This window comes from Monoraphidium neglectum, assembly GCF_000611645.1.
Source record: "Monoraphidium neglectum strain SAG 48.87 unplaced genomic scaffold scaffold00502, whole genome shotgun sequence".
NCBI lineage: Eukaryota > Viridiplantae > Chlorophyta > Chlorophyceae > Sphaeropleales > Selenastraceae > Monoraphidium > Monoraphidium neglectum.
The window spans coordinates 1-23,580 of NW_014013126.1; the positions used below are offsets into that span (position 1 = coordinate 1).

At 61.6% G+C, this 23,580-nt stretch overlaps 3 protein-coding genes across 3 annotated transcripts in view; 1 reads left to right on the forward strand and 2 right to left on the reverse strand.

Moving 5' to 3' along the window:
• Positions 1-17: 17 nt before the first annotated feature.
• MNEG_3833 (aconitase 2) lies at positions 18-5,708 on the reverse strand (the record flags this gene model as incomplete). The annotated part of the gene is made up of 15 exons (XM_014047688.1): positions 18-166; positions 499-662; positions 893-1,013; positions 1,249-1,401; positions 1,591-1,705; positions 1,981-2,130; positions 2,363-2,556; positions 2,882-2,971; positions 3,504-3,609; positions 4,164-4,352; positions 4,630-4,768; positions 4,930-5,005; positions 5,241-5,285; positions 5,437-5,571; positions 5,670-5,708. Coding segments are annotated over 15 exons (1,865 nt in total), but the record flags the coding sequence as incomplete, so codon positions are not given.
• A 1,423-nt stretch (positions 5,709-7,131) lies between these two features.
• Positions 7,132-10,460, reverse strand: MNEG_3834 (Ureide permease 1; the record flags this gene model as incomplete). The annotated part of the gene is made up of 5 exons (XM_014047689.1): positions 7,132-7,655; positions 7,889-8,351; positions 8,566-8,842; positions 9,136-9,293; positions 10,437-10,460. The coding sequence occupies 5 exons, from the start codon at positions 10,458-10,460 to the stop codon at positions 7,132-7,134; spliced, it is 1,446 nt and encodes a 481-aa protein (XP_013903143.1).
• Positions 10,461-20,898: 10,438 nt separating this feature from the next.
• The window catches only part of MNEG_3835 (hypothetical protein), a gene marked incomplete at both ends in the record, with an annotated part of 3,676 nt that continues 994 nt past the window's right edge, over positions 20,899-23,580 (forward strand). Inside the window, 5 exons of the mRNA XM_014047690.1 lie at positions 20,899-21,405; positions 21,692-21,812; positions 22,032-22,204; positions 22,423-22,719; positions 23,015-23,297. Of these exons, the coding sequence (XP_013903144.1) occupies positions 20,899-21,405; positions 21,692-21,812; positions 22,032-22,204; positions 22,423-22,719; positions 23,015-23,297 (1,381 nt within the window). The remainder of the gene's footprint in view (positions 21,406-21,691; positions 21,813-22,031; positions 22,205-22,422; positions 22,720-23,014; positions 23,298-23,580) is intronic.

The following is a 23,580-nucleotide window of genomic DNA, read 5'->3' on the forward strand; positions in this document are numbered from 1 at the left end:
CCAGGTGGCCGCGGTACTTGAGCCAGGGCCCCGCCATGGAGATGTGGTCCGTGGTGCACTTGCCCTTGACCTTGATGAGCACCGCCGCGCCCTCGATGTCCTTGCCGTCCCAGGGCTTGAAGGGCTCCAGCAGCTGCAGCCGGCTGCTGGCCGGGTCCACGTCAACCTGTTCAGGGGGGCAAGGGGGAGTCAAGTCGGAGTTGAGTGCGCAGGTGCGGTTTGAAGGAACAGTGCCATCATGTGTGTATAAGGTTCGGTGGTGGGGTGCGTGTACGTCCGAGCGTCTTGTGTCGAGAGCAGGGCGGCGCGTCTCGCATGGGCATGGGCATCCGTGCGTGTGCTTGTGTATGCAATGGCTGCGCGCCCGTTCGCCTGGGCCAGCTCGTGCTGGTAGCCACGCCTGCCTCAGGTACTGCGCTGCTCTGGCGCTTTTCAGCACCCAGCCCAGGCCCTGCTGCTGCGCCCCAGGGCTGCCTCACCCCTCTCTCTCACTCTCACCTTGACGGAGGAGCGTGTGGAGGGCTCGGGGGGCGCCTGGTAGGTGTCGGCCCCGGCGTCAAAGCCCTTCTGGGGCAGCTCGTCGCCGTAGGGGCTGTCCAGCTTGACCTCCTTGCCGTCAGCCCCCACCAGGGCGTCGGTCTCGGGGTTGAACGTCAGGTCACCTGTTGTTTTTGGGCGGGGGGATGGAGGAGAATTAGTTGTTTGGAGGGGCACGGCACAAGGGGTGCGGCTGACGTAGGCACCTGTGGGGGCACGGGACACGGGTCGTGCGCAGGCGCGTCTGCAAGGGAGAGAAATCAACAGCTCGACGATCATAGAGGCGAAAGCAGGACGAGGGCGGGGTGGCGGCGTAGGAGGGGCGCGGAAGGGCATAGCGGGGCTCGCGGCGCACCCGCGATGGCGAAGGCCGTGACGATCTCTGGTGAGGCCACGAAGGCGTGTGTGGCGGGGTTGCCGTCGTTGCGCGCCGCAAAGTTGCGGTTGAACGACGTGATGATGCTGTTGGGCTCGCCCTGCATGGGGGGAGACGGCGGCGGAGGGGAGAGTATGCAGATATTAGGCGATGCTGGGGGCCACGCAGTGCGCGTGAAAAGCTGGCAGGTCGGCCACACAACAAGCTGCTTGCAGGCGAGGGCGTCGCCGCCCCACCCCGCGCCGCATGACATCGACACCGACACAACGGTGAGGGCAAGACAAGACATTGGGACTACCGAATGTCGTGCCGCTGTTGCCGGATCTCAGCCGCACCTTGGGCACGTCCGTGCGCTTCCACTGGCCGATGCAGGGGCCGCAGGCGTTGGCCATGACGGTGCCGCCGACCTTCTCAAACACCTCCATGATACCGTCGCGGCTGATGGTGGCGCGGATCTGCTCACTGCCGGGGCTGATGGAGAACGGCACCTGGGGCGAAATTTGGGGGAGGGCGTGGCGGGCCAACAGGGTTGACGGCACTGGGTAGGCGGCAGGAGGGGCGGCCAGGAATTGATCCCACTTATGCAGGTGGCGATGCCTACGTCGTCCTAGGCGGCCCGGGCCCCCTCTGTGAAGAGGGGCGGCCGTCGCGGGCCCCAGGCGAGCAGGGCGTCCCACCTTGGACTTGATGCCTGCTGCGAGGGCCTGGCGCGCCACGCTGGCTGCGCGCTGCATGTCCTCGTAGGAGCTGTTGGTGCAGCTGCCAATGAGGCCCGCCTTGAGCTCGGTGGGCCTGGTGCGGATATAATGAGTGAACACATCGTCTTGATTGAGCCCGTTGGTGGTTAGGATCGACCCGGGCTGGTCAGGGTGCAGAGCTCCGGGCGCCTGGGCACACGACAGCATTGGAGCTGTCACCAAAGCGACTGATCAAGTCTGCTGACTCATCCTGGCAAAGACGGCAACCCCTGCCGCGCGAGCAACGAGGGTCAGGCAGCGGCAGCAACACGATGCGACAGGAGCGCGAGCACCAGGCCCGAGCGCGCCCCCAGGCACCCGCCGCCTCACCAGCCGTTCTTGCGCAGCGCCTCTGCAAACTGCGACAGCGGGTGCGCCAGATCGGGCGTGAAGGGCCCGTTGATGTGGGGCTCCAGGGTGGTGAGGTCGATCTCAATCAGCTGGTCGTACTGCGCCCCCTCGTCCGCCTTGAGGTTGGCACTGCAAGGGTGGGCACGGAGGGAAAGTTCATTTAGTAGAAGACATTGCATGTGATGGACTGTTTGATCACAACAGCGTGAAAACACAATGCCACTGTGCGTGTGTGCGTGTGTGGGGGGGGTGTATTGCCGTTCCTGGAAACCAACACAGCTTGCACGGCTGGGAGGCGGGAAGCGAGGCAAGGCGCGTGCAAACGAGGCAGAGCGAGGCACATGCACATGGAGGGACTCACGCAAAGCCGTCGGCGAGGGCGGCGATGCCCTCGCGCCCCGTGGCCGTGAGGTAGTCCCTCATGCGCTTGTTGTAGGGGAACATGGAGGTGGTGGCGCCGATCTCGGCCCCCATGTTGCAGATGGTGGCCATGCCGGTGCAGGACAGGTTGTCGACGCCGTCACCAAAGTACTCCACGATCGCACCGGTGCCGCCCTGGCCAGAATCGCGTGGGTTGGTTCGCTCGCTCAGCTCGCTGGACAAGCATAAGGCGCCGGCAGGGCGGCAGGGCACACGCGGCGATGCTGGCCAGGGGTGGACCAGCCGCAATGGCCCGGCGGCTCGCTTGACAGGGGAGCTGGCTTCCCAGCGTCTGGCTGGTGGACGAGGGACGCCAGCCCCCGAAAGCCCTTGGGGCGCAGGAATCCCCTAAGAATTTGCACAGCTGCCTCCTAAACAGCCCCGGTCAAATTGCGAGGCCGCTCACCCCTGGTCAAACCGCGAGGCCCCTCACCCACAGTCAAATCGCGTGGCCCCTCACCTTGACCGTCAGTATGCCTGCCACCTTGAGGATGACGTCCTTGGGGGACGTCCACTTGGACAGCTTCCCGGTCAACTTCACACCGATGACCTGGCGGTGGAGGAGAGGGGAGGGGCGCGCTTGGACGGGCGTGCCATGCCGACCGCATGCGTGCGACAGCGCGCGACAGGGGTGCGCGGGGACGGGCGCGTGCAAGGGGTGCAGGCGTGCCGCTTGCAGTGAGGCAGGCCGTCTGCATGCCAGTGTTTGGCCAGCATTCTGGTGCAGGGGCGTCAGGAGCATGAGGCTGGGTCCCGCTGTCCATCCCGTGCCGCCCCTGCTGACCCACCACCTCGCGACCACGACATGGCCTTTCACCAGTGCCTACAACACGCCCCTGGCCCCAACCGCTCCGGCCAGCCGCCGGCCACATGTGCCAGCCGCGTCGGGTGCGTGAGCCTGCCGCCTCACGACACCCCAAAGCCGTCCCCACTCACCAGCCGCAGCTCAGGCCACCGCCTCCGCCGCCCCTGCTGCACCTGCCCCTCCCCTTTACTTTGCACGCACACACAATCACATATACACACACCCGCGTACACACCCACACCCACATACATGCACCCCCATTAGCCCAGCCACCCACCTTGGGTGCCTTGAGCTCCCAGGGCAGCCCCGCCATGACGTCCACCGCGTCAGCACCGCCCACACCCACAGCGCACATGCCCAGGCCGCCCGCGTTGGGCGTGTGGCTGCGTAGGAGGAGCACGGGTTACGCGGATCGCATCGCGGGGTCAGCAGGCGGCGTCATAGTGCTGCGGTGCGAGACACACAGCACCGCACCGCAAGCGAGGGACTGAGCAGGCACGAGTGTTTTCTGGAGGCGCGACACTCTCTCATCGGTGCCCACAGCCTCGACGCGCCTCCGCTTGTGGCTTGAGACGATGGAGGCGAGCTGGGGCCGTGACATCTGTCCAAAACCAGCCCAAAAGCACGCTCAGGCCAGCACTCTCACACCAGCTATCGCGAGAAACCAGAAGCAAGTCTTCACCCATGCCCTGGGCTCTAACAAACTCATGGGGTCCCTGACGAGTGCCCAAATTGCCTTACCCCCGCCACTAGCGCCGCAGCCCCGTCTCCTGCGCGGCAACCCCCCACGCGTCCCAGCCACCAGCGGCCCTCAACACGACTGCACGTAATCCGCCACCACAGGACCGCACCATCACCCAGGGCCCCCCTACTGCCCAGCGCTGCCGCAGCACACACCACGTCTCCTCTCCAAACCCCCAACTTGGGGCGCGCCCACCTGTCAGTCCCGATCATCATGCCGCCCGGAAACGCGTAGTTCTCCAGCACGATCTGGTGGATGATGCCGCTACCGGGGCCCCAGAAGCCCACGCCGTACTTGGCGCCGGCAGACGCGAGGAAGTTGTAGACCTCCTTGTTGGCGCTGCGCGCCAGCTTCAGGTCCGCGTCGGCACCAAAGCTGTTCTCCCTGGGGAGACGGGGCGGTGAGGGGCGCGGGCGAAGGGGTGGGCAGGCGCACAGCGTGTCAAGTGGGGCTTGACCGAGCTGTCGGCTGCGGCAGAAGCGTCGCACTCTGGGAACCTGGCTGCCGTCGCATTGAGGCAGCTGCGCCACTCCAGTCCCCGGCCAGTCCAACCTCGTGCCCAGCATTGTTCGCCAGCTGCCCTAGGGTTTCCGCTGCCTGCGCCAAGCGCCCTGCCTCCCGCCGCGCCGCGCCCGCACTTGCGTCCGCGCCCGCACCGCACCTGTCGGCCTGCGGCGAGGTGGTGCCCTCAATGAGGTGGTCGCAGTGAATGGTGGAGGGCACCATGGTCTTGGGCAGCCCTGAGCTGATGAATTGAAGCATCGCCATCTGGGCGGTGGCGTCCTGCATAGCCACGCGGTCTGCGGGATGGCGGGGAAAGCAGGGGGGCCGGTGACGGAGGCTGGCACCGGCGGCTGGGGTCTACACTTGAACTTTGCAGCCGGGGGCACTCCGCCAGCACGGCCAAGCTGCAGGCAATCATTGCGTCGCAACGCAGGCAGCCAAGTGGTGAGCTCCTCACCAGGCCGCAGCTTGAGGTAGCTGACGCCGCGCTCTATGTCCTGCGACTCAGGGTCGTCCAGGTGGCCATACACGACCTGCAGAACGGGATGCCGTGGCCGGCCACGTGGTTGTTGTCATCGTGCAAAACCGGTTGCGTTGGCGTGCCCCGAGCCAACCCAAGGCGGATGTGGTTGGAGCGGCTACAAGCATGCTGTCAACGACAACACGGCATGTTGGTGGCCACTGTCACAGGGTCAGCCGTCTGCTGCGCATCCCCAAGCGCCACATGCCAGGCGCCGGGGCAACCGCATCAAGCAGTCCGTCGCCCACCTTCTCTGCAAGGGTGAGCGGCTTGTTGAGGCGCTTGCGGACAATCTGCGCGTTGGTATGGAGTATGTGGTGAATTATTAAGAGGTCGCGCGTCTACCCAGGTGTCCTGGCCTGGGCGAAACAAGCTTCGAAGGGCCCGCTGACAACAACAGCAAGCCCCGGAAGCGAAGGGTGACTCGGACACGGAAGCACTCACGGCAAGGCGCTTCTCCATAGCAGCATAGCGCTCATTGAGCGACTCGTCCGGCTCGAACTTGGACATGGGGACGTCAGAGGCCATCCGCGTCGAGATCACAGCGAAAGGCTGCCGGCTGGAGAGGCGGTGGCCAGCCTGCGCATGCAGAATGGGTGAGCAGGCATTACTCATTCGGACGCGGGCGCCAGAGGAGACGAGGAACACCCAACAGCAGGGAGACCCCAGTGCTGCACCTGCACCAAGTGCTGCTGCAGGGCCTTGGCGCGCCTCATGGCTGCTGCGAAGTTTCTAAGGATGTATCAATGTAGATTCAAGTCTAGATCCAAAGTGGCTGCTCCAGAGGACGCTGGGGTTGGCTCCGCGCCAGGGGGCAGCAAGTTGGAAAAAAGCCCTGCTTCACTCCGGCAACGTGCAACAGCGTCAACGATGTCTTAAGAAGACACAAGGCAATGCTATCGCCAAGCGAATGGCGACAAGCAATAGCCGACTGCTGCGCTGCAAGCACAACGGCGAGGAGGCTGACAAGGGGTCACGGGGTGAGATTGCAAAACGTGCTGAGCCCGATGGCCGTACTTTAGATGCGTGCACAAAAATTTTACTCGGCTGGAAATGATCGCGTTGGGTTGCGTGCACCGAGGGTACCCTGCATATGATTGACTTGGACATTTTCCTTCTCACTTTTCTCCCTGCATCGATCACTCATTCCTGCAAGTATGGCAAGAGTATTTTCCATTCTTCCCACCTTTCACCTGCAATAAAAGTATACCTCAACTACCTTGGAGTCGTAGTCGGCCGTCACCTGCAATGTTGATATCATCTTTACCCTCCAGCATCAGCGATGCCAGAAAGGTGGCGCGCAGAGGACGCTTGGGCCATCACGGCCGAACAGCATCTCAGGTCCCGGATTTGTACGGACCCCCCCCCCCTGCGTGCCACAGGTGGGCAGCTGAGCAGCCCAAAACAAAATCATCTTTCACTCCTGGATTGGGCGCCACTGCACTTTCACATAACGTTCGTCTTGTTGACCAATGTGAAAGACCACCCCTTTCGCAGGCCGCAGAGGGAGACCCCATGAGACATGCACTTGCATGACGAATCGAGTTCAAAAGTATTCGCAATGGAATTGCGTGCCCACACCACACAAGACCTGTGTGGCGGAGTTAGTGGTTGCAAAATGGCGTTCACGCTGACCAAATTTAATTTGAGGGCTACCAGGCTTGGCTGTGACCAGATATACGGTCACATGACTTGTGAGCATAAGATCAGCCATCTTGTGGTAGGAGAAAGCATCGCATCAACCAAACTGATCCCTTATCATAATCACTTCTGGGCTTCTTTCGACCCTGGTCGAAAGAAGCCCAGTAAAATCGGTGTAATAGAAGCGGTGCACAACTTTTCGTACTGCTGTGACAGCATTGCTTTTGGTCCTGCCTGGACTGGGCCTCCTTGATAATGTACGAAGGAACATCAGTGATGAGCACAGCAGGGTCATTACATGCGCATGGCTGTGCTGCATCGCAGGTGTGCCGTGTCATAATTGTGCTGCTTGAACGCGCCAAGCTTGTGCAAACACTCAGTGCCATGGCCAATGGTGCAACGGCAGCGCACCAATGTGCGCGCAATGAAGTCCCTGCTACACAAAGAACGTACAGGGCCAACCAGCAAAACCCAGTCATTGACAAGCTGCAGGTCATCTCAGCCATGCGCATGCGCGCCGCCGGCGCCTGAGGTGTCTCTGAGCTTGGCGCTGCCTGCCAGCAGCCCCACCGCGGCGCAGTACAGCGCCACCTGCCCGGCCACCAGCGCGCGTGCCGCCGCCGCCTCGCCGCCGCGCCCGCGGTGCTCCCTGAAGTGCAGCTGCCCCCAGATGACGCCCACCACGGGGTAGGCCATCACCAGCTGCGCCGCCGCGTAGCCGACCGCCTGGCCGCCCACAAACTGGGTCAGGTCGCCGGCGGCCGCCAACAAGCCGGACAGCACGCTCAGCAGGCGCCCGTCGTTGTCTCGCAGCCAGCCCGCCAAGCTGGACTTGCGGCCGCCCAGCGGGGGCCGGTAGAAGAAGCAGATGTTGGCGGTGGCGGAGGCGGTGAAGAAGCCGGCTGCGAAGTAGAAGTTGGTGGTCCAGACGCTGGGGGGCGGCGTGTCGGGGGGCAGCAGCCGGAAGGCGTCGGTGGCCGCGATCTGGAAGGCGGGGAGAAACAGGCTGTAGACAGCGCCGCCTGTTGGTGGTTTGGTGATTGGATGTGAAATAAAAGGATGTGCAGACGAAGATTGATTTGCATGATATGAGCATGTTGGATGGTGGACAAAGTTCGACAGCATGTGCAATGTACAGGGGGGGGGGCTGCTGGCCCTCCCTTGGTTTGCTGGGGTGAAGCATGCTGCTCAGGCTCCTTCACTATGCAGGCACAAGATGCAAGCTGACGCTGGCAGCAGGCTCTTGGGCGCTCACCCAGCAGCGCAACCGCAACGCCCTGGTGCCACTTGCCGCCGCCTGCGAGCTGGATCGACCGCTCGCGCTTCAGGCTGCGCTGCGCGCCGCCCGTCGGCGCCGGCGCCGCCAGCTCAACGTCTCTACCGCTGCTGCAGACCACGGTCGCGTCCTCGGTGCCCAAGCTACCGCCTGGGGCAGCCTCACTGATTATCCCCTTCTGCAACAGGTCACCAGGCCTCAGCGGCCGGGCTGACTCCTGCGCCTCCACGCCATCCTCTTCGCCCGTGCCCTGCCGCTCCTCGCCCTCGCGCCGCTGCCGCTGCTGCCCTCGGTGGCTGAACAGGTGGGCGGCTGCGCCCAGGGCAATGGCCAGTATGGCGCACGCCATTCCTGGGAAGACCAGGTGGGCGTTGTTGATGCCGCCGTCCAGGAAGTAGGTCAGCACCACGCCCACCACCACAGTTGTCGCGTTGAGCAGCGGCTGCGACGGCAGGGTGGAGCAGAGTGGCAGGATGGTGGGTGATACAATAGCGGGGTTGCCGCATGCAAGCAGGCCTGCTACTCACAAGCCCACACGCAAGGTCCACCAGGTTGTGATGCTCTATTGGGATGTGGACGCATTGCGACCTCGTCAAAGTAGAGCAAGGAGGCGAATTGAGGCAAGCTCGTGGTCAACGCTCAGCGCCGCCGCTCACGGGTCCGATGCTGAGGCCGAGGAGGGCCGTGGCGTACTGCATGGCGATGTCGCCGACCGCCAGGGTTACGCCGCCCGCAACGGCAAAGCCAATCACACGCCCGTTGGGCTGCCGCAGCTGCTCGAGGAAGTTGAGGTGGGGGATGCCGTCGGGCCCGAGCTGGCCCAGGGTGAGGGCGGCGAGTACGGCGACCAGTAGATAGGTGGTCGCGTAATCCATGAAAATGTGGGCTGGTGTCCGGCCCTTCTGCTCCACTTTGTTCCATGCCGCTGGCCAGCTGCAAGCGCGCGCATACAAACAGAATAGGGGTGAGGTGGGCAATGGTGGCAGGAAGATCAAGGGTGTGGAGGGGGATTGTTCAGCGGACGAGTGCCGACATGCAGGATGTGTGCAGTTGCTTGACAGGATGTGTGCAGTTGCCCAAATGGGGATGGTGGGGCAGCTGTTGCTAGCATCGCTGTTGCAGGAGCAGCGCAACACCCTAGGCTTGTAGCCTCCCATACTTCTGGATGTTGCACCCACAGCACCAGTGCTCCGATCATCCCAAGGCATCAGTGTCCTCCTGCTTACGTGCCGAGCAGCACCACGCCGGCCAGCATAAGCCCTATCGCCCCACCAAGGCTGTGCATCATCAACATGGCTGCCGCCTGCTGCTGCTGCTGCTGCTGCTGCTGCTGCTGCTGCTGCTGCTGCTGCTGCTGCTGCTGCTGCTGCTGCTGCTGCTGCTGCTGCAATGGGAGCGGATGTGTCACAGCTCACCACTCGCTGCCCAGAGGCGTGAGCTTCAAATTGCAGAACTACTCAAGATGATCCCATGCTCGTCTGCTGATCGGTACTCGCCGCGCCTGTGACGAGCCCTCACACCTGAGTTGCGCTGTGCGTCAGTGGGTGCACCTCAACGGGCACGCCGCACTGCACCCCAGCAAATCAGCACACGAGGGGCCAGTCATTCGCAGCGCTAGGTCCATTTATCCACATGAACAAGTATCAAAACTTCATTGTTCTCGCCCTCGCACTGTGCGGTTGGGTGATCGCGTGGCAATTTCGAACAGCCACGGTGTGCCTCGTGAGTTACGTAACTAACGACGGCGAGAACGAAATGTGATTGTAAATCATGATGCATCTTCATCTTGGTATACCCCACTCGCTTTGTGCACTCCGCTGCTTGCCGCACACCTGTTCCTTTGATCCCCGGTGAGACGGTGACGGCCGACTACGACTCCAAGGTAGTTGAGGTATACTGCTATTTAAGTGCTCTTTATCAATCAAGATCAAAGCATGCACACGTGACACAGGTGTGCATGCTTGGTGCTGTCAGCAGGAGGCGCTCTCAGATGGCGCTGCTGGACCTCCTTGAGGTACAGCAGCACTATCTTAGAGGGACGGCGCTGCCCTGCAGGTTGCTACCCATCACCTGTTTACCTGATCATACCAGGGTATTGCTGCAAGAAAGGCTTCCTGGCCAGCGCACTGGCCGCCCCTGCTGCTTGGTGTGTTGTCCAAACAAGGAAAAGGCCCTGCTAGGGCCATGTGTTAGGTGGCACCCATCACATCATATGGGGCAAAGGCGAAACAAGGAGCAGTGTGTTCCCACCCATTACCCCACACAGTATCTGTTTCTTGCGCCAAGGGTTGCTGTTCTGCGGCTGGAACCTCCAGATTGTGGTGTGCCAGGAGCACACCCTGGCTTTTGCACAGCACGATGCTCCCCTGTTGCAATGAGGTGGTGCCATTGGGCAGCAGTGCTGCAAGCTCACCGTTCTGGCTATTCTTGTGCAGCAGTATGGCAGCCTACCAGAATTCCGGTCCCTCTCTCACGTTGAGCAAAATATTATGACTGGGCTTGCGCAAAGTGGTGCATTGTTGCTCACCTGGCGTTGGGACAAACAGCCCATCAGTAGTTCTGAGGCAACGCTCTGTACCAATATCATGATGCCGGTCTCAGCAAGTTTCAGCGTAAATCCTGAGCCAAACATGTGTGTGAATCAGGACAGAAATTCAGAAGTGTGCCGCACAATTGGAAATCAAGATGAACAGATCGAAGGCATCAACCAAAACCCAAGGTTTCCCTCTTCCTAAGGGAATTGCGGGTGTTTGTCGCATGCATTAGGCGTCCACAAACCTGCTAATTGCCTCAGGCGCCATAAATTCATTCCATGGCCGTCATGTGGTCTCAGGTGACTTGCGACTCAGAGCATCGGGCACTTGCAACGCCTTGGAACAGGGGCTCGAACCAGCACCTCGTCAGAGGAAGCTGTTATGCTGCACCCCGTCTTCAGCGCCCCGCACTGCACCCACACTGTCCACTCGACACCTGCTGCTGGGAGGTGTCCCCTGCATCATGTTTGCACTTTTGGGTGGTTTAGAAAATGGCCTGACAATGTTTGTACTGGCGTAAAGGGACGAGTGTGACGGCCGCACATGGCGTCGCACTATCATCGGTTGACTGCTGTTCATGCACTTGCACCTGGCAGCCCAATGAGCAAAAGTGATTTAGCTTCTATGTGCATTGTGATGAACAGCCGCAGCTACACTATATTTTGTCCTGGAAACGGTATACATGTAGACCTGCACGGGCTTCAGGGCTGTCAGATTGAAGCAAGCGCGCTCATGTGCGAGGGGGCGTATCCAAGCTAATCCACAAGACAATCCAATCGTACATGTGAGGGCATGTGCGCCGTGGCTGTCGCGTGCCGTGCAAGCGATGGCAATTCGGTGGCAATTCGGGTGACTTGCTTGTGGGGTGTGAGCGAGTTGGCTGCGGGGGTGCTTTATGACAGGTGCATTGGAAGCAGGGGAAAGATAGGCAAGATAAGAAAAGCCTTTCTATGGGCGGACGTTACGCGGGGTGCACGGCCTTGCCATGCACCCATCCGCACTACGTGCGTCAGCCGGAGCCATGCATCCTGCTGTTGCTGCACTGCGCTGCTGCATGCGGAGCATGCTGCCATCTACACGCGCCGTGTTGCCGAGAGCCGCTTCATGCACACAACAACCCAGCGCACTTGCTTGGCATTGCACCGCAAACGGGGCGCACCCCGACCCGATCCTGTGTCCCGACCCGACTCACCCAAATCCCTTTGCACCCGCGCCGCCCCAAAGCTGTGGAGGGAGCGCAACCCCCGCTCTAGCCATGAGGCGCAACGCGTTGTTCTTGGGCCAGTTGCTGATGACGCTCATGCTAGCTGGGAGCGTCTCGCGGACTCGTGCGGATGCGCCATTTGGGGTGGGCGCACTCCGGGCGGCGTCAAGTCCTGGGTGGGCCAGCAGTGGCAGCCAGTGCGAGCGCGGACGCCAGCAGGAGCTTGGCATCAAGGATCAATCGACCTAGGCTGGAGTTGCCAGTGGGATGAAGGCAGCAGCAGCAGGAGTAGAGGCGTCTGCGCTGTCCGTCGCTCCATTTGCGCCACACTCGCCTCTGCCTCGACTGCGTGGGCGACCCCTACACGGCAGATTCGCCTGGTCATGGCAGTACAAGTGGCAAGAGGAGGAGTGGAACTCGACCTCGACATTCTCTTCACAGGCGTGATTCGGGTGCGCTGATATGCCACTTCAGCTTCTGCTCTCATGCCATGCCGCGCGGCCAGCACCTTGTTGGCGCACTGGAGCACCATGCACCGCAGCAAACCTCCGCAATACCCTGACGCCCACTGCACATGCAATTGGGGCAAGGGGTGTGCTTAGATTGCGAGTGGCGCTCAGGCCATTGTTCAGCAATTGTGCACACCCGCTCCATCAGGTGGGGAATACCCACCTAAGCCAAGCAGCTGGCACCCAACCCCTGATGCAACGCACAGGAGGCGGAGCCCCACGTCTGCGGGAAGTTCAGACCGCAGCCCAAGGGCCTGGAATGGGCCGCTCTCATCAGTGATCCTAAGGAAGGCTGCCAGCTGTGGTCGCAGGTGAGTCATGGTGCGTTTGTGGGCTCCGGATGCCTTGTCCTGCACTTGGTTCTGCCTTTGCGTTCGCCTTGCTTGGAAAGACCGGAAGCATAAACACAGACCCTAGTTGATCAGACTTCAGCACGCTGTGTCATGTCGCACCGTGTCCATTGTGATTTGACGCACCGTTGTCCCCTCTCCGCCCCTGTCCAGGTGTTGGCTGCTCACATGGCTGGCGCTGGCGCCGTGATCATACATAGCACTGAAGAGGAGGACTACCGCTTTAGGTCGACCAGTTCACTGCCAAACTCCACCATCCCCATGGCGGCCCTCCGAAGCGACCAGGGCAGGCGACTGCGGGATGCAATGAGCACCCTCGGGTCAAGCGAGGCCGCAAGGGCGATGGAAAAGGAGGTCGACAGCTTCAGGTCGACCCGTTCACTGCCAAACTCCACCATCCCCATGGCAGCCCTCCGAAGCGACCAGGGCAGGCGACTGCGGGGCGCAATGAGCACCCTCGGGCCAAGCGAGGCCGCAAGGGCCGAGGTGGTTTTGTCAAGTTTGGCGGAAGGCTTCCTGATCTTGAGCTCGCCCTTCCGCGGCGTCGCGCCAAAGCTGGTGCGCTCCAGGGCGGTTTTTGGGCTGCTTGGCGCCCTCGCAGGCAGGGCCTTGTAGCCCCAACGCCTAGGTTCTCATGCAAGATAGATCAACTGCAAGGCACCGACGAGGGCTGCGGGGGAGCTGCAGTATGGTGTGTCGAAATACGCGCAAAGTGGACTGCACAGTCCGGGCTCATCACCAGGCAACCGCGTAGTTGCCGTGCAACTCTCGCACACAACCCACAGGGGCCGCGCAAGGCGGAGCGAACCTTTTTGATCTCAGGCAGCAGCGAGGACGTCATCGCCCGGCTTCGCAAGCTTGCGCCTACGCTTCAGAATGGGGACGCAATCCAGATTGCGCCAAACGGGGGCGTGCTGATCATCACCTCCATGCCCAAGATAGTCATTGAAGTGCCCGTCACCATCTCTGGCGGACCTCTGGACTCTCCAGCTGCCGTCGGCCCGGCAAACCCGCGGGGCGCGCCCAGCGGGTCAACAATTGTGCAGGGCAACGGATCCATATTCTCAAACGCAAGCCTGCTGTTTATCATCAGGCAAGAGCGGAGGCGGCCGTTACGCGGTGCTTGCCTGGGGCATACCTGACGGGCTATCCCCAATAGGTGGACGTTGCGAGCAGCTCTTGCCCCTGGCCGCATCACGCAGAATGCAAGCTCACACCGCGGAGCGCGGCACGCATTCCATTTGCACCACTGGCGCCAGGTCGCCGGGCGTTGTCATTCAAGATATCACTTTCTCGGATTTTGATGGCACACCCATTGAAGTTGAAGCCACGGTGGACACAAGTATTGACAAGGATTCACAGTACATGCCAGTGCAGCTGCGGCGCGTCTCGTTTGTCAACAATGATCAATCGGTGAACGTGGTTGAGAGCTCGGCAGTCGCCTTTTTCAACTGCCTGCTGCAGCACAACATGTCAGGTCCCTCCAAAAATCGAGGCACAGCCGTGCTGGTTGATCGTGAGTCGAGCCGCCTTTTCATGGCCGACACTGACTTCATAGGTGAGAGTGTGTGACCAGAGGCCTGCGCAAGACGACATGCAAGTGAATACATGCGCACGCCCGCGTGCGTTTCTGTGCACGCGTGTGTGCGCATGCGTGCGTGCGGCATATGTGTGTGTGTGTGTGTGTGTGTGTGTGTGTGTGTGTGTGTGTGTGTGTGTGTGTGTGTGTGTGTGTGTGTGTGTGTGTGCGCGTGCGCGTCGACGCGCATGTGTGCGCAAGTCTGTGACGTTGTATGTGTAGATGCACACGCACATGCGCACGGTCGGCGTAGTCGCACGAGCAGGGGATATGTGCTGACACAACGGCAAAGGCTGCCCTCTTGCCTGTGCTGAACTATTGCTGGAATCCATGGAAGCGTTCTCCGGTGGCAGTCTGCATGTCACTGGCTTGCAGCTTTCAGGCTGGGTTGTGGCTTTCCGCGAGAGCTTCATTGGTCAGGCGTGACGCGCCGCGTCAGCCGGCGGATGTCCATCGCCCTCTCACAAGTGCCACCCGTTATTGGCACCCACACATGCTCACAAACAGATATCCAGGGAGACTGCATTTATTCACGAGCACTCGAGGTGTCCGCTGTGAGGACTCGTTTCCTAGGCACCACTGAAGGCTCTGCGGTGGTATCACTTGATGATTCGGGCCAATCATTCCAGATGTCGCGTGCCACCTTCCATGCATGCGAGTGGGTGAACAACAGCGTGAACAGCACGTTGCTGCTGTATAGGAAGGTCATCGCCGACTTGGTGGGTTGCTCCTTCACCCGCAACGTTGCGGACGTTGGGGGCGCCATCACGGTTCAAGGTGGCTGGTTGCGCTTGGTTGCGAACACGACGTTTGCTGACAACAAGGCCGTGTTTGGGGGAGCAATCTTCCTGGACGGGAGGCTGTGCATAGAGGGCCAGGGGTTCGACACTCCCCCGGCTTGTGATGTGGTGCTGGACAGGGTGCGCATCATCAACAACACCGCAACTGCGGGTGAGCGGACACACAGAGCACGAGCAAGCCTGCCATCACATGCTAGAACAATGCCCGGGGAACAAACTTCCAAATGACTCAAATATCCGCGTGCAGCCAGTGCGACGATGCTGAAGCAGCACAATGCCTGCTAGTCTCCTTGTGCTTGTGCAAACTCCGTGCCTGTTCAGCTCCCAACCCTTGGTCCAACTCACACATGAATAAAAGCGAGGCGCCCAATGCTGGCGTGCCAGGTCGTGCCAGGTCGTGCCGCACGCTTCGCCTCGCTCCCATGCCCTTTCCTCCCTACCTGTCAACCCTTCTGCAATTTTTGTATTGCAGATGGCGGCGGGGTGTACATATCAACTGGGCTTACATTCCGGTTCAACCTCACAAACAGCGAGCTTGCGGGTAGGTTGAGGATTGGGTTTCGGGACGTAGGGCTCAGGCCGCCGCAGCCAAGCGCGCTTCGCCTAACCCCAGCTACACAAGCAAAGAGCTGGGGGAGCTGCAATGCCCAGGGCGCTTGACCCCTGCCTATTTCCTAGCTAGGTTCTGGGCTGGTGGGAAGCGTCCGAACCAGCCGCGCCGTTGGCATACACTGCACCAAGAGGCTAGCTGCCGTTGGCAACCTCACCACGCTGACATCCCCGCCGAACTCTCTTACGCAGGCAACGTGGCCCTGGGTGAGCCAGGCAGAGACTTGCCAGCTCTCTGGTTAATATGGATGAGGACAGAACGCCCCACATGCATCGACTCGAGTGCGAAGCAGCGGATTGGCTTTGGGGGAGGCGTCTACGTGCATTTTGGGCTGTTTGGCGGAGCCTTCCTGTCGGGGGTGCGCGGTAGCCAGAACCGCGCGGCTTGGGGCGGCGGCGCGCTGTTTGCTTGCTCACACGCAGAGGGAGCGCCAGGGTACAGCGAGCTCCAGTTGTCAACCTGCAAACTTGATGAAAACTGGGTGGGAGGGAGCCGCGGACCTGGCGGCACGGTCGCAACGGGGACAGAGGGCGGAGCCGTGCAGCTGCGGGGCAGGTTCCTACAAGTCATCATCGTCCAGGTGAGCGCAGCGAAGCCCCCTCAGACTGCACACCGTGGCGCGTGGGCAGGCTGCGTGCTGGCACGAAGGCTTTGACAATACATATTGAACGCGTTGCACTAACACATGTTGCGAGTCAACGCGGACGAGGCACAGCTGCTTCCAAAACATAAGCTCTTTGTCCCCCTGCTTGCACGCCAAAACCACCTCGCACCAGTCTACCTTTGCACGCAACAGCGCCGGCCGTGGTGGCGCAATCAGCTGGGCCGTGGACAACGGAGCCCTCAGGGTGTCTACGCCAGCTGCCGCACAGCTTCTCACAGCAGCTTTCAAGCAAGGTGCCAAGGACGCAGTCGTAGGTGGCAGTACGAGGAACACTCCGGATGGATGGCCAATGGTGCTCTGGGGCCAAGTCTTCCCGCACCGCGCAGTGCTTGCGGCAGCCTCGCAGGCAGCCGCCAGCCATTTTGAGGGCAACGTTGCCACAAGCGGCGACGGGGGCGCCCTCGCCATGTCAGGCAGCGCCTCAATGCTAGTGCTAGCTGGGGCGCAGCTGGTGGGCAACGCTGCTGCGGTCGGCGGCGGAGGCGCGAGCTGCTTCCTCGGCAACGGGGCAATGCTGGTTGCTGGCGGCTTGTTGGCAAACAACACTGGCGGTGTGATTGGCGGCGGCGGCCTCCTCGCTGGCGGCGCGGGGCTGAACCTTACCGCAACCGGCGTGAGGTTTGAAGGGAATGGCGCGACGGGCAGCCAGTCTGCAGGCGGCGGGTTCTGCTGCCACGCATGTGGCGATGTGAGGCTTGAAAGCAACACGTTTGTTGTCAATGTCGCCCGTGCCTACGGCGGTGGCGCCGCAATATTACGTGCGAAGGGCACAGTATGGGTCAATAAGTGCACCTTCCACCACAACGCTGCGCTCGTTTCTGGTGCCATACCAAGCCCCAACCGAAAAGCGGCCCCGCGGCGCGCACGCGCGCGGCTGCTGCTGCAGCTCGCCACGCCCCCCGTCCCAGCCTCTACCCCGACTGGCAACGGACAAGCCCCGCCAGCACACGTCAGCGGCGATGTTACTGCCGCGGCGCCGCTCGATGCGCCGGCAAGAGTGATGTCAGCGAGGGCCATCGACCCCGCTAACGTCACCGGTGACGACCTGCAGTACCAAGGCGGCGGCGCACTGTACGTCTCGAGCGACGGCCCTGTGGTGGTGCGGGGCTGCGACATAACTGATAACGTCGGTCCCAACGGTGGTGAGCTGGAGCGACGCGTTGGCCGGGGGGCCGCGCTGCACTTCGTAATTGCTGGGCTCGCCTGGGCCGGGCTTGCTCACGCTGAGCTTGGGCCAATGCACCGGCTGAGACCAGCCCAGTAAAGCCGCTCCTCTATGACGCTACTGCCCACTTGGTAGATGTGAGGTTTCACCGGCAGTCCTGCCTCACTCTGTCCCCGGCAACCACCTTCCAATATCCTCCCTTCAAGGTGGCATCATCGTCCGCACAGACTTATGCAACACCACTGTTCCCGCCCGTGCCGGCGATCGCGGCGCTGCGGCCCCGGCCTGCCTCGTCCTGGGCGGCGGCAACGTCATCACCCGCAACTCGGCACGGGACGGAATCGGAGGCGGCCTCCTCGTCACCAACGCCAGCCTGGCACTCACGACCTGCTCCGCTACGGCGGGGCCCCCCGCTGCATATGTTGCTGCGTTTGCCGGCTTGATCGCCCTGAAAGCGTGCATGGACAAGGCCCAAAACAGCAGCGGGCAGCTGAGATCTCTTGGGCTGCCGTTTGGCAACAACGCATCAGACAATGACATGGGCGATGTTGCCAGCATCGTGGCGCGCCTCGCCGTCGGCTGCGCAGAGCCGACGCCGGCGACGTCCGGGGGCGCACGGCCGCGAGGCGTGCGGGGCTGTGGTCAGGCGCGCCCTGATGCACCCGGCGGGGGCGGGGCTGGTGCGGTGTCGGCGGCGCTGACGGTGCCGCCGGGCGGTGTGTTCCGGGTGGAGGTGGTCGTGGCAGACTGGCAGGGGAACAGGATCAAGTCGGGCTTCGACTCCGGCCTGGTTCTGCAGGTGGAGACTTGACAGTCTGTCCGCCTGTACACGAATTGGAACGCCCAGCTCTCTTGTTATGGGGTGCACAATTGCTTTGGGCCATGCAGCAACGCTGTCATGACTGGCTGTTGTGCGTGCGACACTGCAGCATCCTAGTCCGCGAATTCAAGCATGGAGCCTTGAGGCTCTTGACCGCCCCCTTGACCACATCACCCAGTCCCCCAACCTTGCCGACAGTATTCAAATGCGCCCCAGCACCGCCATCACCCCACCTGCAGGGCCATGTGTACGTCAACAACACGTGGCGCAGCGAAATCATGTCAAACGGAAACATATCTGTCGCGCGCGATGGGGTCGCCAAGTTCCCTGTTATGCAGGTGGGCGCAGATAGTTGTCCACAACGCCAGACAGCAACAACTGCTGTTGGCGTAGTCACAGCAGGCCCAACCTGCTGCCAACCCTCAAAAAAACTACTTCTCCTGTCTTCCTGCCTGTCTCCGTGCGCAGGTGATTGCACCCCCTGGCTCCTACCAGCTCCGCTTCTCGCCGTTTGTCTTGCAGCACCATCGGCTCGCCCCGGCCCTGCTCAACCTGAACCTGCGGGTCTGCCAGGCAGGGGAGTCCAACACCACCGCCACCCAGAGTTCTGTCACCAGCGGCGACGGCAGCGGCAGCATTGACGTCGAGAGCGCCGTGGCCGCCAGCTTGCTGGCGCCGTGCCAGGCCTGCAGGCAGGGCAGTGTCAGCCTTGACCCGAACGCGGCAGGCGGCTGCATTCTGTGCGCCAACGCAGACCACGCCAACTGGTGAGTGCTGGACAGGTGCACGCGTACGCGTGAGAGCGACTGGGCTGGCTTGCTGTTGCACCCCCCTGAGCTCCTGTTTGGCCCAAACCCAGCATCCCCGTGCCGGAGTCCTCACCCTCCTCAGCACACCTTAAGGAACCAGCGCCCGCGTGTGTGCGAGACCTGGCTTCTTGCCCCATCTGCATTCCTCCTTACCACACCGTTGCCTGGTCCACCCCTCGTCATTCTCAAACCGCCAACAGCACTGGCGTGGCGAAGATCCCCAACAACGGCTTCTGGCAGAGCCACCCCCGCAGCCCCATAATGCACCGCTGCCTTTCAGCGGCCGCGTGCACCTCGCAGCGCATGGGCATGCAAGCGTGGGCTGTGGAGCGGGCCGGGCTGACAGTGACAGCGCTGGAAGAAAGTTACTTAGAGTATGTCGGCATGCAGTGCGCTGACGGCCACAAGGTGTGCGCGGTTTGCAGCGCTGCCGGCTTGAGGGAGCCGCGCCAGCTTGCGGCTCAAGCGTGCCACTGCTGCTGCTGCTGCTGCTGCTGCTGCTGCTGCTGCTGCTGCTGCTGCTGCTGCTGCTGCTGCTGCTGCTGCTGCTGCTGCTGCTGCTGCTGCTGCTGCGGCTGCTGCTGCGGCGGCTGCTGCTGCGGCTGCTGCAGACGCTCATGCCGCCATCACCCACTTCGTTGCCTTTGCTGCTGCCGCGTTCGGCGCTGCTGTTATTGGTCCTGCTGCTGCTACTGCTACTGCCGCTGCTGCTGATGCTGATGCTGATGCAGACGCTCATGCTGCCATCACCCGCTTCAGTGCATTTCTTTGCAAAGTCATATGTGTACGACCTCCCCACCACCCCCGGACAAACTCTGCTATCCTCTGGGCACCTTGCTTTGCATGTGAATCAACGCGCTTGCGATCCCTCCAGGTGTGAAAACCACACACTCCTAGCTTTTCTCACCCTACCTGCAGGGCATGCTGTGTGGCGAGTGCGTGGAGGGCTTTGGGCGGCGCGGCCGGTCCTGCAAGAAATGCGGCAATTCATCTACCAATGGGTTTTTGTAAGCTTCGGCGTCCAGCTAAAGGGCGCTGCGCGCACCTTGGCTGAGGGTTGTGCCACCACTGAAACTAGTGCGGAGCGTACAGTGTGGGGCCCGCAGCACTGCGCTTCGGCCATCCGCACGGCTGCGCAATTCAACTTGAACCGCAGGCTCTCAGGCCAATCCCCGCCCTCCACACCCACACACACCTGCCCTCGTGTTCATGGACCCGTAATGCATGCATTTGCTCCCTCATGCACTCACCCTTCCTGTGGACGCACCGCAGGTACTTCCTGGCGCTGTCGTGGATGGCCATCCTTATAATCATCCAAGTCACCCTCCATCTCAATCAGGTCGGTGAGGGGCGTCACACGCAAGGGAATTTGGGGGGTCACTCACCTTGTCGGCCAAGAATTGAAAGGGTGGATCGGTTGTGCACACCGCATTTACTGGTTGTGACGGGTGGTGCAGCCCTGCTTCCTTCTGGTGGACAGAGTAGCCTGCTTTGGCATGCTTTCGGCCCTGAAGTCACATCTGAAATGTACTTGCACCCTTGCAAATTCAATTTGCTGCTGCCATCAACGCAGATCTCCTACCGCCAAAAGCAGACGTCTCAGAATCCTTGCGCGAAACGGCACACGGCAAACTTGAACAAGGGCGCTTCTGCCGGGGAGCTCACCTTTACCACCTTGGATGGCTCCAACAGCGCGACCCCAGGAGCTGCGCTTGCAAAAGCCTGGCTAACTGCTAGGCAGCTTCATGGCCCGCCACTTGAGGATCCCAATCGGAGCTTGGAAGCAACTGCCGGTTTGGCCACAACAGACGGTGCCGCACGACCATTTGGCGCTTCAGGTGGGCCAGCAGCCAGCTTGAGAGTTGCCAATGGCGGCGCTGCCAACCCCAGCAGCGGCGGCGGTTGGGCAAAAACACCTGCAGCGGTCGTTGAGGAGACGCGCGGCATGCCGCTGTCGTCGCATGGTCAGCCAGCGCTGGCGTCGGCGCCGGCAAAACCATCAGCGGCGGCTAAGACGTGCGGCGGCTCCGCTGGCGGCGTCGTGGCGTTGACGGCCGACAAATACGCGCAGCCGGCAGCTGCACAGCGGAGCAGCGCCAAGACACTGCTTGGCACGACCCTCAGGCAGTCCGCCATCGCGGCGCCGGTCAACGCCGTCAAGTCGGTCTTTGACCGCGCCCCCAAGCTCCGCAGCCACAACAGTTTTGCAGACCCTTTGGATGCCAACAAAGGCAACGTCGTGATGGGCGCGGATTGCGTCAACACCAGCCAAGCCACAGGCGCGCCCACCACGGGCCCCTGCAAGGGGGTCGCCGACGTCGAGGCCGCTGCTGGCGTTGGGGGGGCCGAGCGCTCCTGGCTGTCCAACGTGTTCAAGCTGCTGTTCACGCACCTGCAGATGCTGGGACTGCTCAGGGGTATTCGAATGGACTGGCCTGACGGATTGGACAAGGTGCGACAGGCTTGTGGGATCCTGCTTGGAATGTTTGCATGCCAGGTGTCTTTAGGATGGCAAGTTCAATGCCACCCAAGCAGCAGCTCCCAAACAAATCAGCTTGGCTCAAAATACTCGTAAAGCCCTGCTAATCGTCCTACTGCTGCTGCTCAAGCTGTTTGGCCAGATATCACACTCATTGGGCGCACAAACAGCCACTGACCCGCCCGCTTGCCAACAGCCACCTGCTCACAATCACAATCACAAATATCCTCTCCCGCCCATGTGTAACCCTTCCCTCCAGGTGTTGGGCTTCTTGGATCAGACCCAGGCCTTTTCAACCTGGGTGTCACTCGAGTGCAGCCTGGCGGGGGTGGGTCTGCACCCCTCCATCACCAGGTCCATCATCCTGCTGCTCATGCCAGGTGAGATTGTTTGACAGGGTTGACGTCGCAATAAAGCTGCAACCAATTACTGCAAACTTAAGGGGTTTTTGTTATACCACGTCTGTTTGCCAGGCCTGTCCCTCCATACTGGCTGATGATTTGCAGCTTGATCTGCTTGGGGGCTTGCACTGCAGAGGATTTGCAAAATGAATTCATTACCCACTCCCTCATCTCCCTTGGCCCATGCTGTGACCATAGCCGCCGCCTGCCTGGTTGGCTTGCTCGGCTGGATTGCCATCGCCGCCGTCACCGCGCTGTGGCAGCGCCACCAAGGGCTGCTGGGTCACGAGCATGACCGGGTGACGTGGGATTACTACCGCCCGCGGGTGCTGATGACGTGCATCATGGTGGCCTTCTTCCTCTACCCCCAGGTGGGCGCCCCTCTTGCCAAGCCCACAGCTCAGCGCGCTCCATACTTGCAGAGCCTTGTCAAGTATGTGTTGTGCGTCATCCCACTTTCATGGCACTCACCAGCGATTGCGCCTGGCTAAGAGTACTTGTGATATTCGCAATCCGTTGTCCACTTCCTTGTATTGATTGTTGTGATGATGTCACGCGCGACACACATCCTCCTGCCTTCCTGCCTCAGGTGTCAGACGCCGTCGTCACGATCCTTGCGGCATGCACCACCGTTGACAACCACAGCGCGGTCAGCCCGGCCTACCTCCCGCCCCGCAACGCCACATCGCCGGGAGGAGATGCACTTGCCGCCCTCAAAGCCGTCGGCACTTACTGGAACTACGACACCAGCCAGATGTGCTTTGAGGGGCCCATGAGGGTCCTGCTGGTGATGGGCATCATGTGGGTGGTGGCGTTCTGCGCGGGATTCCCCCTAGTCATGGTTCTGGTGCTCTGGATGAACAGGGAACGCCTGGGGGAAGTCAAGGTGCGGGAGTGGGAGGGGCAGAGAGCCGCTGACGCCGCTGCGTCAGGGGAGTGGGGTCCGTGCACTGCCATGGGTGTTCAATGAATCCAACGCGCAATGGTTGTGTGATGGGAGGCGCGCCTGCCAAGCAGCAGAAAGGTGGCAGATCGAGAGCTTTGCCTGCCACCCCCGAGCAGGCTGCCACACTGCCGCCCAACTGGTCTGGCTGATACAGAAAGCCCCTCACAGACGTGATTGCCTGCCAAACGATCACCGCCACCCCCAACCCCCCACCCCCCATTAACGCCCCTGCCAGACTGACTTGATGTACGGCTTCTTCTACGACTCGTACCGCCACGGCTACTACTTCTGGGAGTCTGTGCTGCTCCTGGAGAAGCTGCTGCTCTCCCTGGCCATCACCGTCACCACGCGGTACGGCGCCCCCGCCCAGGTCCTGGCGGGCCACTGCGTGATCTTTGTGGCGCTGATGCTGCAGGTCAAGTGCCGCCCCTATGGCTGCCAGATGCTGGACAGGCTACAGGGGACCAGCCTGTACGCGCTGGTGGGAAGCTGCTTCGCCCTCATGATGCCTGCCCTGGGTGAGCCTGTGAACCCTGATTCATCTCAAACACCTCAGGAAGGTGGCAGTGTGCGCATGTGCATGTGCATGTATGTTTTTTGTGTGTGTGTGTGTGTGCGTGCGTGTGCGTGTGCGCGTGCGTGTGCGTGTGCGCGTGTGTGCGTGTGTGCGCGTGTGCGCGTGTGCGCGTGTGCGCGTGTGCACGTGTGCGCGTGTGCGCGTGTGCGCGTGTGCGCGTGTGCGCGTGTGCGCGTGTGCGCGTGTGCGCGTGTGCGCGTGTTCGCGCGTGCGCGCGTGCGCGC